The sequence below is a fragment of the Thalassophryne amazonica genome, chromosome 4 (genome assembly GCF_902500255.1).
Source record: "Thalassophryne amazonica chromosome 4, fThaAma1.1, whole genome shotgun sequence".
Classification (NCBI taxonomy): Eukaryota; Metazoa; Chordata; class Actinopteri; order Batrachoidiformes; family Batrachoididae; genus Thalassophryne; species Thalassophryne amazonica.
In genome coordinates, this window is record NC_047106.1 from 68847274 (window position 1) to 68860878 (window position 13605).

The 13605-nt window shown below is 40.8% G+C and overlaps 1 protein-coding gene across 2 annotated transcripts in view; it reads right to left on the reverse strand.

The window, feature by feature from the left end:
- The window catches only part of LOC117508329 (mitochondrial intermediate peptidase-like), a 131715-nt gene that overhangs the window by 24676 nt on the left and 93434 nt on the right, over positions 1-13605 (reverse strand). For both annotated transcript variants that reach the window (XR_004560054.1, XM_034168066.1), the window contains exon 18: positions 2849-2922. Coding sequence is in view for 1 of the 2 variants with exons in the window: in XM_034168066.1 (XP_034023957.1) it covers positions 2849-2922 (74 nt within the window). In the remaining variant the exon portion in view is untranslated. The remainder of the gene's footprint in view (positions 1-2848; positions 2923-13605) is intronic.

Sequence of the window (13605 nt, forward strand, 5' to 3'; positions counted from 1 at the left end):
TCGGTTTATCTTTATCAAAGATAACTTTTCAGTTATCTGATTATCTGTTATCAAAGTTAATTTTTTGGTTATCTGTGCCCACCACCGAATCTCAATGTGCTTTTCTGCATTCCTCCTCCTGGCATCCATCCGTCTGCGGGAGATGATGGTGTAGTGTCCAGTTTGTTTGTTTTTTTTGTTAATTTGTATTTTTATACACTTATATACACTCATATAGCGCCAAATCACAACAAAGCTACCTCAAGGCGCTTCACACAAGTAAGGTCTAACCTTACCAACCCCTAGAGCAAGTACACAGGCAAAAGGAAAGGAAAAACTACCTCCAATGATTTGAGGAAGAAACCTCAAGCAGACCAGACTCAAATGGGTGACTCTCTGCATGGGCCATGCTACGAACACAGTTGACAATACAAATATACAGGAACTTTTGTCTTTTGTCTCTATCCGCACCTGCGCGAATGACGACTTAGTCCAATGTGCATTAATGGTGCCATAACAGAAGTGTAAATTACTCTTGCCAAGGTTGCTAACAATATCATACCATGAGAGACCCTGGCTTCTGGATTGATTGTTTTTGTCTTTGGTCTAGCGCACACGGTGTCCCTTTCTTCTTCTTCTAAAAAAGATATGGAATGATCATTTGTCTGACTACAATACATACTACCACTGTGTGATGGTCCAACCCAGATGCCTCTGAGCCCAGAGAAGTCAATGCTGCTTCTGGAAAGGGTTAACATAAGTCTTCTATTTTGCACTGTATTGCCTTCAGCGGCATTTGTGAATGTAATTCTGTATTGTCGTATGTGGTTTCGCAAAGCAATCCCTTGCCTGTGACGTTATATCAGTTATTGATGAATGGCAATTGTTGACGCTGTGCCATCTGAGGGATTGGAGATTACAGCTGTTCTGCTTGGGTTTGCGCCCTTGCCCTTTATGCAATCCAGATTCCTTGAATCGTTTAATGATATTACACACTGGTGAGGGACAAATATGCAAGTCTCTTCCCATCTTTCTTTGAGGAACACAGTTTTGAAACATTTCAGTTTTGAAACATTTCATTGACATTCTCATACATTTGTTGACAGAATGCAGATACTCAGTACATCTTTGCTTCTCTCATGGATACTTTCACAGATTTTGTACCAAATCATGATCACAGTAAACTGTTTGAAATAACACCATTATTTAATTTTATTTGCTTATTTTTAACCTCATTATTAGCCCTTAAATGCTCCCATCAAACTTTTTATAGAATGTGATGCAGGCTTGAAATGCAGGAATGGATGTTGTATACTTAATTAAATTAAGATGACCACAAAACACATGAAATATCTTGGGTTCAGACTGTCTGCAATGATATAAATGTAAAACAAAATGCTAGAATCACTTTTGGGGTTTTTATTTGCATTTTGCATTAAAAATCCTGACGAAGTGCCAGCTGCAGGAACGAAGCTGCGCGAAGGTTAAACGATGCCAACGAAAGTCCAGATTTCGTGTTTCGTCAGGGCTTCGAAGCCTTTAGTTAAGTGCTGTGTGACTGGGCCATAATTAGAACTGGTAATTTTGATGGGTGGTCACTGTAGGTCAAGCAGCTGCAAAGTCTAGGCTTTGGAAATAAAAGAAACTGATAAGCTAATTTCAAGCTGCATGCAACCTTAACCGCACCTTCTGCTAATTTCATTCATGCATGTGTTGTTAAGGTTATTCTCCACCACCCAGAATTGACCAGCAGGTGGCAGAGAGGTCTATGATATATTGTATAAGCAAAACAAAGTTTTTTTTTAACTGATCTTGTGCATAAAGGCTAACCAGTATCCAATCATTTTATTGTCATTCTATGCCCTATTAATTATAAGACGTTAATTGGTTGTTTTTGAGTTATCGTGTTAAGAACCTGGAGGAGATGGACTTGGTCATCAATTTTTCATTGCATTTTACGAGGCAGCAACCTATGGCACTGAAAAATAAAGTCAACAAAGAAGTGGCAAATATTGCAGTTCCTTGAATGGCAGCTCAAGTCTGGCTCCAAAAGCAAGTGTTTGACTTTTTTGAGTATTTTATTACAAATACCTGAGATAATATGGCTTACTGTGCTGTTAATTGTACTAATGGACCATCTAACAAGTCAGTGCTCCAGTTTTTCAGTTTAGTGAAATTTTAGTATTTTAGTAACATACCGTTGGTATGTTAGCACCATTAGCACAAATGAGCAGGTATCAATAACTTGGTGATGTTAGCTCTAGTGATGGTGCCAGAGTTACTAAGCCAATATACCAGTCATACTTTTTAATACCTGCACAGAACCCACCTGTGTTAAATAAACACCACAACCAAACTTAGCCTATTAGTATTTGCTTCATTTTGGCGGTAACTGTAAAATGGGAGCCTGTTCAGGTTTGAATTGGCCCATACATCATAATCACTAAAGACTAAACAGGACTGAGTTTTATTTTTCTGGTTTCTACATTGTATTGTGATCACCAAAACATCTGACCCTACAGGCTGTCCAACATGTTCAAACATATTCAGCAGAATAAAGTTAAAGTCATTAGACTTATTTTTGTTGGTGTGGCTGGAGTAAATAGACTGATTCCGAAAATGTACATGGATACACAAATTCCTGTGTGGGGAGTCTTATAGACCAAGTATAGCCTGGAGAGTAAGGTGTGAAGAGGTCACGTGTGATTGAAGAAATGATGAAGAGGAAAAACACCTAAAGGCAAAATTCCAATGTCTGATGTTATCCAAAGATTTTCAGTAAAAAAAAAAAAAAAAAAAGATATGCTGACAAAAGAGAATGTCATTCACTTGTATGGGTCACCATAAAAATTAAAAGATGATTTGTTACCTTCTACCATAAGCATTGGCTCTTTTGCTCCGCCATGAGCCAGCATCTCTCTGCGGTAACGCTCACCCATGTTCCTGATGGAGAGATCAATGAATGCATATCAAGAATAACTTCAAAGAAAAAGAGATGAGATTGTAGTCACTTTTAGTGCTGTATGCCAGCTCCTTGTGCTCTCAAACCCTGCACAACTGGTGCTGCCACTTTGAAGTGTAAAAAAAAAAAAAATCTGCCAAATCTGTTCACAATAGACAGTTGACAAGAAACAGAGATCTGAGAAAGGTTGATGGATATAAAGCAATGCCAGGAAGAATGTGAAGGCCAAATGACAAGAAAATGTGAATTGCCTGAAGATACAAAAGAGTCTGTTTTTAAAACTAAATCTTGTATCGTGTTTTGTTCAAAGGCCATCATTTGTAATAAGAGTCTGGTAATGTACATGCTGGTATTTGAGTTACAGTAAAACCTGCTAAGTCAGTGTGAGGTTCACCTTCATGTCATCTTCAACAGGCCACAGACCAGAAAGGATCGACTGTGTGAAAAGACTTTGAGCCCTATCTTCTACCTGGCACAAAGCAGCGCGCAGTGCAACACAAATGTCATTGGTAGTGTACCATCGATACAGTTGTGGTTATTATCACTCCCAGGATCTTTTACAACACCAGTCCATTGATGCTCATCTGTGCACCAATGGGTTTGTTGGTCTAAACAGGAGTTGCATTCAGGCGACTGCAGGTGGAGGTAGAAGTGCACAGCTGAACAAAACTGAGTTTCTCCAAGCTCAATTAAAAGCAAGGGGAAAAATAAATAAGTAAGTAAATAGACAGATAAAGTACATTGTACATTGTTTCATCATAACAGGAAGATGGTCCAAATTTCCAAGATGGCGGAAACGGACTGCCCTGAATGCCTATTTATGTTTGTGCAAACCTGGTCTAGTGGGTTTTCTCCCCTCGTTGCATGGTCCAGTTGGTAACAAAGTGTAAACCTTCAGCAACGATATAAACACGCTCCAGATTAGTATTTTCTATTGCAGTAATAGACTGATACAGTGTGGACAGTGCATCCATTGTTTTCGCACTGGGGGACAGGGGTGGTGGGGACAAGGGGTTAAGTGCACTCATTTCCAGTGCGGAAGGTTCCCGGTTCAAATCCACCCCTGCCCATTCTCCATGTAAAATGGAGTTGCGTCAGGAAGTGTTTCCGAAAAGTATTCACAGCACATCACTTTATCCACATTTTGTTATGTTACAGCCTTATTCCAAAATGGAATAAATTCATTTTTCCCCTCAAAATTCTACTCACAACACCCCATAATGACAACATTAAAAAAAAAGTTTTTTTTTTTTTAATATTTGCAAATTTATTAAACATAAAAAACTAAGAAATCACACCCTTTGGTCAATACTTTGTTGATGCACCTTTGGCAGCAATTACAACCTAAAGACTTCTTGAATATGATGCCACAAGCTTGGTGCACCTTTCTTTTGGCAGTTTTGCCCATTCATCTTTGCAGCACCTCTCAAGCTCCATCAGGTTGGATGGGGAGCGTCCATGCACAGCCATTTTCAGATCTCTCCAGAGATGTTTAATCGGATTCAGGTCTGGGCTCTGGCTGGGCCACTCAAGGACATTCACAGAGTTGTCCTAAAGCCACTACTTAGATATCTTGGCTGTATGCTTAGGATCATTGTCCTGCTGAAAGATGAACCGTCGCCCCAGTCTGAGGTCAAGAGCGCTTTAGAGCAGGTTTTTATCCAGGATGTCTCTGTACAGTGCTGCATTCATCTTTCCCTCAATCCTGACTAGCATCCCAGTTCCTGCTGAGTTCAATCTTTGTCTCATCAGAACACAGTGCTATTTGAGAAGTGAAATTAAGTTTATAGGCTTTACAGAAAGTGTGCAATAATTGTTTAAACAAAATTAGGTGGATGCATAAATTTTGGCACTCCAACAGAAAAAAATACATCAGTATTTAGTACATCCTCCTTTTGCAGAAATAACGCTAAACACTTCCTATAGCTTCCAATAAGAGTCTGGATTCTGGTTGAAGGTATTTTGGACCATTCTTCTTTACAAAACATCTCAGGTTTGTTGGTTTCTGAGCATGGACAGCCTGCTTAAAATCACACCACAGATTTTCAATAATATTCAGGTCTGGGGACTGAAATGGCTATTCCAGAACACTGTACTTGTTCCTCTGCAAGAATACCTTAGTAGATTTTGAGCAGTGTTTAGGGTCGTTGCCTTAGTTTCATCAGTCCACAGCGCCTTATTCCAAAATTAAGTTGGCTTGTCCAAATGTGCTTTAGCATACCTCAAGCGACTCTGTGTTGTGTACGCAGAAAAGGCTTCCTCTGCATTGCAGCATCATACAGCATCTCTTTGTGCAAAGTGTGCTGTATCATTGAATGATGCACAGAGACACTGCAGCAAGATCATGTTGTAGGTTTTTGTATCAGGTCTGTGGCTTGACTATGACTGTTCTCACCATCCTTCACTTCAGCTTATCTGAGATTTGTCTTGGCCTGCCACTTAACTAGTACTGTGCCTGCGGTCTTCCATTTCCTCACTATGTTCCTCACAGTGGAAACTGACAGCTGACATCTCAGATAGTTTTTTGTATCCTTCCCCTAAACCATCATGTTGAACAATCTTTGTTTTCAGGTCATTTGAGAGTTGTTTAGAGGCTCCCATGTTGCCACTCATTAGAAGAGATGCAAAGAGGGGAAACATTTGCAAATGGCCACTTTAAATACCCTTTCTCATGATTGGATTCACCTGTGTAAGGAAGTCAAGGGTCAATGAGCTTACCACACCAATTTTGTGTTCTAATAATTAGTGGTAAATGTATTCAAATCAATAAAATGACAAGGGTGCCCAAATGTATGCACCTGCCTAATTTTGTTTAAATAATTATTGCACACTTTCTGTAACTACTATAAACTTCATTTCACTTCTCAAATATCAGTGTGTTTGACTGCTATATGACATAATTTAACTGAAATTTCTGAACCAATGATTTATAAAGGAAAATAATGAAAATTATCAGGGGTGCCCAAACCTTTGCATACAACTGTATATTAATTCTAGTCTCACCATCTTTCTTACTCCAAATTTCTTTCAATGACTAGATTATGACTTTAGGTAACATTACCAGCATGTTCTGTAAATGTTTGAATGAAACATATCTTTAGGTGACTTTATGTAGCATTACCAGAATGGTCTGGGAACCAAGAATAAACTTTCTTTAGGGCCCCTTCTCACACAGTGCGAATACATATAACTCAGGGCGACTCACGGCGGTCGAGCTCGTATGAGCACACCATGAAACATCACGCCGATGAGCAGGAACACAGTGCGAGCTGCTGCAGCTGCTCGCACTGTGTTCCATGGGACAAGGTGCACCACATCGTGCCGCTGATGTGGAGGAAAATAAAATAAAAACCAGCTGTATAATTAGTGAATATCACTGGGTTGATACAAATAATACATAAAAGGGGATGCAATACAGAACCCCATGGTTAAAGAACCCTGGTTAAATAGAAATGCTACTCACAGGATTTGAACCCACACGCCCTGATTACCAGACGGAAACTTGACCACTGTGCTACAATCACTGTCTTGTAACAGCAGCAGATAAACAACAACAAGCAGATAAACGTATTTTCTCAAAAAAGAAAAAAAGCACTGACATGTGTTGGGGGAGACACGCACACGTGTTGTGGGGGGAGCCTACACTCTGGCACGCCACATGTGCACCCGGCAACTTCACAATCGTTGGGCACTTAAATTTCACTGCCAGCTCGACAATGACTGTCTGCTGACTGTTGTCGTGTTGAGAGTGCGAATGGCCACACATTTTTGAAGTGCCAAACGAACGGTGTTAAGTCCCTTTCACACTGGCGTATTCGTAGAGCTGCGTATTGCGGCGCTGTGTTTCATTTAAGTACGCCCGAAATGCACGCGTACTCAGCCTTTTTCCGTGTTCGTAGATCTGCTTGCAGCTGCGTGGGCTCACTTTTTAATGTGCACACAGTCGCGTGTAGCCCTTACCGCTATTTAAAACCAGTTCCCTCCTGCCGGCTGTGCAGAACACATCACTGCTTTTGGAAAACAGTGGACTGTATCATGAGGGTTTTACAGTTGCATTACTGCCACGTATGTAGCCACAGCTCCTCTATGGAAGTGCGCTCAGAAACGGAGTCATTTAACATTATTGGTATTTATTTATTTTTTGTATTCAGGTTTGATGAGAGAGAGAGAGAGAGAGAGAGAGAGAGAGAGAGAGAGAGAGAGAGAGAGAGAGACACCAACCTGCTGTTTCTGGATTTATGAGATGAGGTTCGATTCCCTGTTCTGAGCACACATATATCCATCAGTTACATCAGCTGTTCTGATCACACAGAGGCGCTGTGGGCTGCATGATCCTGTTCTCCAGCTGATTCACACACTCAGTTTTTGGGTGTATAGGAGCGTGTTGCACAGACTTGCATGCAGTCACGCTGTGCTGCGCAGACCTGCTTAAAACTGCGTATTGTCTGTGCCCAGCGCTCTACGCCGAAGAAAATGAAACATGTTTAATTTCTTCCATCCTACGCGCGCAGCCCTCAACATACTGCTGTGTAAGGAGCAAAAACTCGACGCAGAGCTGCTAAAAGTAAATGGTAAATGGACTGCATTTATATAGCGCTTTTCCATCTGCATCAGACGCTCAAAGCGCTTTACAAATATGCCTCACATTCACCCCGATGTCAGGGTGCTACCATACAAGGCGCTCACTACACACCGGGAGCAATAGGGGATTAAAGGCCTTGCCCAAGGGCCCTTAGTGATTTTCCAGTCAGGCGGGGATTTGAACCCATGATCTTCTGGACTCAAGCCCAACACCTTAACCACTAGACCATCACCTCCCCCTGTAAAAGTGGGCGTAGAGCTGCTCAACTCAGTGTAGACGATACGCCACAATACGCAGCTCTACGAATACACCAGTGTGAAAGGGGCTTTAGATGTTTGTGTGTGTCAGCTGGAATTTGCAGAACACTTGCCACGAGAGGGTTCGATGAGCTCGCGCAGCGCACACTCTGTCTTTCAGCTGCTGGTGTGTGCAAACAGGTGTATGAGGCAGCTACGATTTTACACATTTTGCACACGATTCCTGCTTCATGTGCACTTTATGCTCAAATAGACCAAATTCGCAGTATGTGTGAAGGGGCCCTTAAAAAGGTTTCCAGAACGTTAGGTCTAACATTCTCAACACGTTTGCGCTAACGTTATTGTCAAACATTATGGAAACCAAAAAGAAACTGTCCTTAAAAATGTTCTCAGAATGTTAGGCCGAATGTTCTCAAAACGTTTGTGCTAACGTTGCTATGTGGTGTCGCAGACCGAACGGTCTGCCCCTAAAAATTGATCTGCCCTGCCTCTACTGTGCATGCGTCATTTCGGAGCTCTGAGACAGAGTCTCTTCACCCAAAGCAATCAAATCCATTCATGGGATTATTATCCATCAGATGACAAGTTAAAACCTTTTAAATCATTCTAAAGTCAGTTTTAAGCAGAGATGAGGCTGTTTTAAGCAGAAACCAGGCAATACTTGGTGACGCTTTGAAATGACCGATGCACAGTGAACGCATCAGCTAGCAGCTCGTGTAGCCGCGGCACTCTGATCACCTCCTCTGTCTTTTATGATGAAATAATGCTGAATTTATGTAGAAATGATTCTTGCACAAAAGCTTCAGATATCTGTCACTGAGACAGACTATGAATGGCGTGCAGTTTTAAGCAGAAACAATGTGATAATCAGTGACCCGCGGCTAACGATACATGCGCAGTGAAGGCAGAGCGAACCGATTTTTAGGGGGGACCATTCGATCTGCGACACCGGTCACCAAAAAAATAAAACTTCCCTCTGAAACATTCCAAGAACTTTACAGCTAAAGTTCTGATAACATTTGAAAAACGTTCTTATAACGTTTTGGGAACTTTACTTTGTTAGCTGGGTAGGGACCTTGCTTTTTGTATAATGTTCTGGGGAAGTTTTTGAGACTTCCGCATAGTATGAATGCTTAAATTATTATAATCATTGCTTTGCAATTTTAAAGTTGCAATGATGGCAATTCTAAAGTTATAGCATATATAGCAAGATGTCACTGAACAATAAGCTAAATTTATTATTTGATTATTTTAGATGATAACATAATAATGAACTTTGTGATAGAATTCAGAGAATGGTGTGTGTGTGTGTGTGTATATATATATATATATATACATTATTATACATTATTATTATATAATTATTGCCAGGGGTTGTGTGTGTGTGTGTATATATATATATATATATATATATATATATATATATACACACACACACACACAACCCCTGGCAATAATTATGGAATCACCGGCCTTGGAGGATGTTCATTCAGTTGTTTAATTTTGTAGAAAAAAAGCAGATACAGACATGACACAAAACTAAAGTCATTTCAAATGGCAACTTTCTGGCTTTAAGAAACACTATAAGAAATCAGGAAAAATAATTGTGGCAGTCAGTAACGGTTACTTTTTTTAGACCAAGCAGAGGGAAAAAAATATGGACTCACTCAATTCTGAGGAATAAATTATGGAATCACCCTGTAAATTTTCATCCCCAAAACTAACACCTGCATCAAATCAGATCTGCTCGTTAGTTTGCATCTAAAAAGGAGTGATCACACCTTGGAGAGCTGTTGCACCAAGTGGACTGACATGAATCATGGCTCCAACACGAGAGATGTCAATTGAAACAAAGGAGAGGATTATCAAACTCTTAAAAGAGGGTAAATCATCACGCAATGTTGCAAAAGATGTTGGTTGTTCACAGTCAGCTGTGTCTAAACTCTGGACCAAATACAAACAACATGGGAAGGTTGTTAAAGGCAAACATACTGGTAGACCAAGGAAGACATCAAAGCATCAAGACAGAAAACTTAAAGCAATATGTCTCAAAAATCGAAAATGCACAACAAAACAAATGAGGAACGAATGGGAGGAAACTGGAGTCAACGTCTGTGACCGAACTGTAAGAAATCGCCTAAAGGAAATGGGATTTACATACAGAAAAGCTAAACGAAAGCTATCATTAACACCTAAACAGAAAAAAACAAGGTTACAATGGGCTAAGGAACAGCAATCGTGGACTGTGGATGACTGGATGAAAGTCATATTCAGTGATGAATCTCGAATCTGCATTGGGCAAGGTGATGATGCTGGAACTTTTGTTTGTTGCCGTTCCAATGAGATTTATAAAGATGACTGCCTGAAGAGAACATGTAAATTTCCACAGTCATTGATGATATGGGGCTGCATGTCAGGTAAAGGCACTGGGGAGATGGCTGTCATTACATCATCAATAAATGCACAAGTTTACGTTGATATTTTGGACACTTTTCTTATCCCATCAATTGAAAGGATGTTTGGGGATGATGAAATCATTTTTCAAGATGATAATGCATCTTGCCATAGAGAAAAAACTGTGAAAACATTCCTTGCAAAAGACACATAGGGTCCATGTCATGGCCTGCAAATAGTCCAGATCTTAATCCAATTGAAAATCTTTGGTGGAAGTTGAAGAAAATGGTCCATGACAAGGCTCCAACCTGCAAAGCTGATTTGGCAACAGTAATCAGAGAAAGTTGGAGCCAGATTGATGAAGAGTACTGTTTGTCACTCATTAAGTCCATGCCTCAGAGACTGCAAGCTGTTATAAAAGCAGAGGTGGTGCAACAAAATACAAGTGATGTGTTGGAGCGTTCTTTTGTTTTTCATGATTCCATAATTTTTTCCTCAGAATTGAGTGATTCCATATTTTTTTCCCTCTGCTTGGTCTAAAAAAGTAACCGTTACTGACTGCCACAATTTTTTTTTCCTGATTTCTTATAGTGTTTCTTAAAGCCAGAAAGTTGCCATTTGAAATGACTTTAGTTTTGTGTCATATCTGTGATCTGCTTTTTTTCTACAAAATTAAACAACTGAATGAACATTCTCCAAGGCCGGTGATTCCACAATTTTTGCCAGGGGTTTTATATATATATACACACACACACACGAGTATATATACATACACACACACGCACACATATGGACGCGCACACACAGGGTGACACCCCACCCCCCAAAAACAGAACCCATAAAAATTGTAATAAATCCTACAAAGACTTAAACTTCAGTCTATGGACGAGGTCTGTCCATAAAGTATCGTACCTTTTTATTTTATTTTTTTTAAACTATATGCATTTGATACATATGTTTTCACGGCAGACAAGCTTGAACCCTCGTGCGCATGCGTGAGTTTTTCCACGCCTGTCGGTGACGTCATTCGCCTGTGAGCATGCCTTGTGGAAGGAGTGGTCCCGCCCCGTCGTCAGATTTTCATTGTCTGGAAATGGCGGAATGATTTGGGTTTTTTTTTCCATCAGAATTTTTTCAGAAGCTGTTAGAGACTGGCACCTGGAAACCATTCAAAAAAATGTATCTGGCTTTCAGTGAAAATTTTACGGGCTTCACAGAGAATAAGGTCTGTTAGTACAGCTTTAAGGACCCCTTTAAGGATGCTCGGCGCACCGCGCTCCGAGCTGCGACGACGCGGCACAAGCCACCGGACCATTTCTAAACGGATGGCTCTGTGGATACGAGAATGTCGTATGCTCTTTCTCTGGTTATCACAAGAGCTGGACATCAACCATTTTCTGGCAGATTTCACTTTTAACAAGAAATTTTGTCGTGGAAAGCCGCGCGGAGGCTTTGTGCGTCACGACCGATTCGCTGTTCAAGCGAGACAAAGAACGTCTCTGTTTCGGCGTGCCAGAGGACAAGTTCGGACATGCCCAGCTCTCCACAATTTCTCTTATAACTCACTCGACTGGTAAGCACTGAAAGCCGAGATAGGCATGTCCGAACTTGTCCTCTGGCACGCCGAAACGGAGGTGTTCCTTTGTCTCGCTTCCAAAGCGAATCGGTCGTGACGCGCGAGGCCTCCGCGCGGCTTTCCACGACAAAATCTCTTGTTAAAAGTGAAATCTGCCAGAAAATGGCTGATGTCCAGCTCTTGTGATAACCAGAGAAAGAGCACATGACGGTCTCGTATCCACAGAGCCATCTGTTTAGAAATGGTCCGGTGGCTTGTGCCGCGTCGTCGCAGCTCGGAGCGCGGTGCGCCGAGCATCCTTAAAGGGGTCCTTAAAGCTGTACTAACAGACCTTATTCTCTGTGAAGCCCTTAAAATTTTCACCGAAAGCCAGATAAATTTTTCGAATGGTTTCCAGGTGCCAGTCTCTAACAGCTTCTGAAAAAATTATGATGGAAAAAAACACCAAATCATTCCGCCATTTCCAGACAATGAAAATCCAACGACGGGGCGGGACCACTCCTTCCACAAGGCGTGCTCACAGGCGAATGACGTCACCGACAGGCCTGGAAAAACTCACGTATGTAAACGAGGGTTCAAGCTTGTCTGACGTGAAAACATATGAATCAAATCCATATAGTTAAAAAAATAAATAAAAAGGTTCGATACTTTATGGACAGACCTCGTATGATATCATTCCTCAAAGTTTCAGTCATCTTGGTTGCTTTGCATAAATGTCATTCTTTCCAAATTATGCTCCAAATGGAATGATTTGTTGGCGAAATAGGCCTCTCTGCAAAATGTCTTTCCCTTGGTTGACCAAGACATGTTGAGGAAGACTACTGTTCCAATTGTCTTCCTCAACATGTCTTGGCCAATCTAAACTCCAGCTCAGTGTTTATGCTAATTACAAGGCAGAGGACCAGTGGCGAGAACAGTTCAAATTAATCAGTTAACAACTAATTAGAAAATGATGGACCAATTAGCCTCATCTAAATTTAGTTCAGTTACCTTTAAGCCAGCCAACATTGAATTGAATTGAATTTATTTATTTATCTGGCACACAGCTGAGCAACAACAAAGGCAAAACAAAACAACGTACGAAAACCCGTGTGGCCGAAAGGGTGAAGGCAGAAGGAAAGCTTATAAGCACCCTCCCCTTATACCATTAAAAATAAAGAATGTATATATATACATATATACACACATATACATATATACACATATACACATACACATACACATACATATACACATACACATACACATATACACATACACATACATACATATATACACATATACACATACACATATACACATACATACACATATACATATACACATACATACATATACACATACATACATACATATACATATACATATATACACATATACACATACACACATACACATACGAGGGCTGTCAATAAAGTTACGGTCCTTTTTATTTTTTTCAAAAACTATATGGATTTCATTCATATGTTTTTACGTCAGACATGCTTGAACCCTCGTGCGCATGCGTGAGTTTTTCCACGCCTGTCGGTGACTTCATTCGCCTGTGAGCACTCCTTGTGGGAGGAGTCGTCCAGCCCCTCGTCGGAATTCCTTTGTCTGAGAAGTTGCTGAGAGACTGGCGCGTTGTTTGATCAAAATTTTTTCTAAACCTGTGAGACACATCGAAGTGGACACGGTTCGAAAAATTAAGCTGGTTTTCAGTGAAAATTTTAACGGCTGATGAGAGATTTTGAGGTGATTCTGTCGCTTTAAGGACTTTTCACGGTGCGAGACGTCGCGCAGCGCTCTCAGGCGGCGTCATCAGCCTGTTCAAGCTGAAAAGCTCCACATTTCAGGCTCTATTGATCCAGGACGT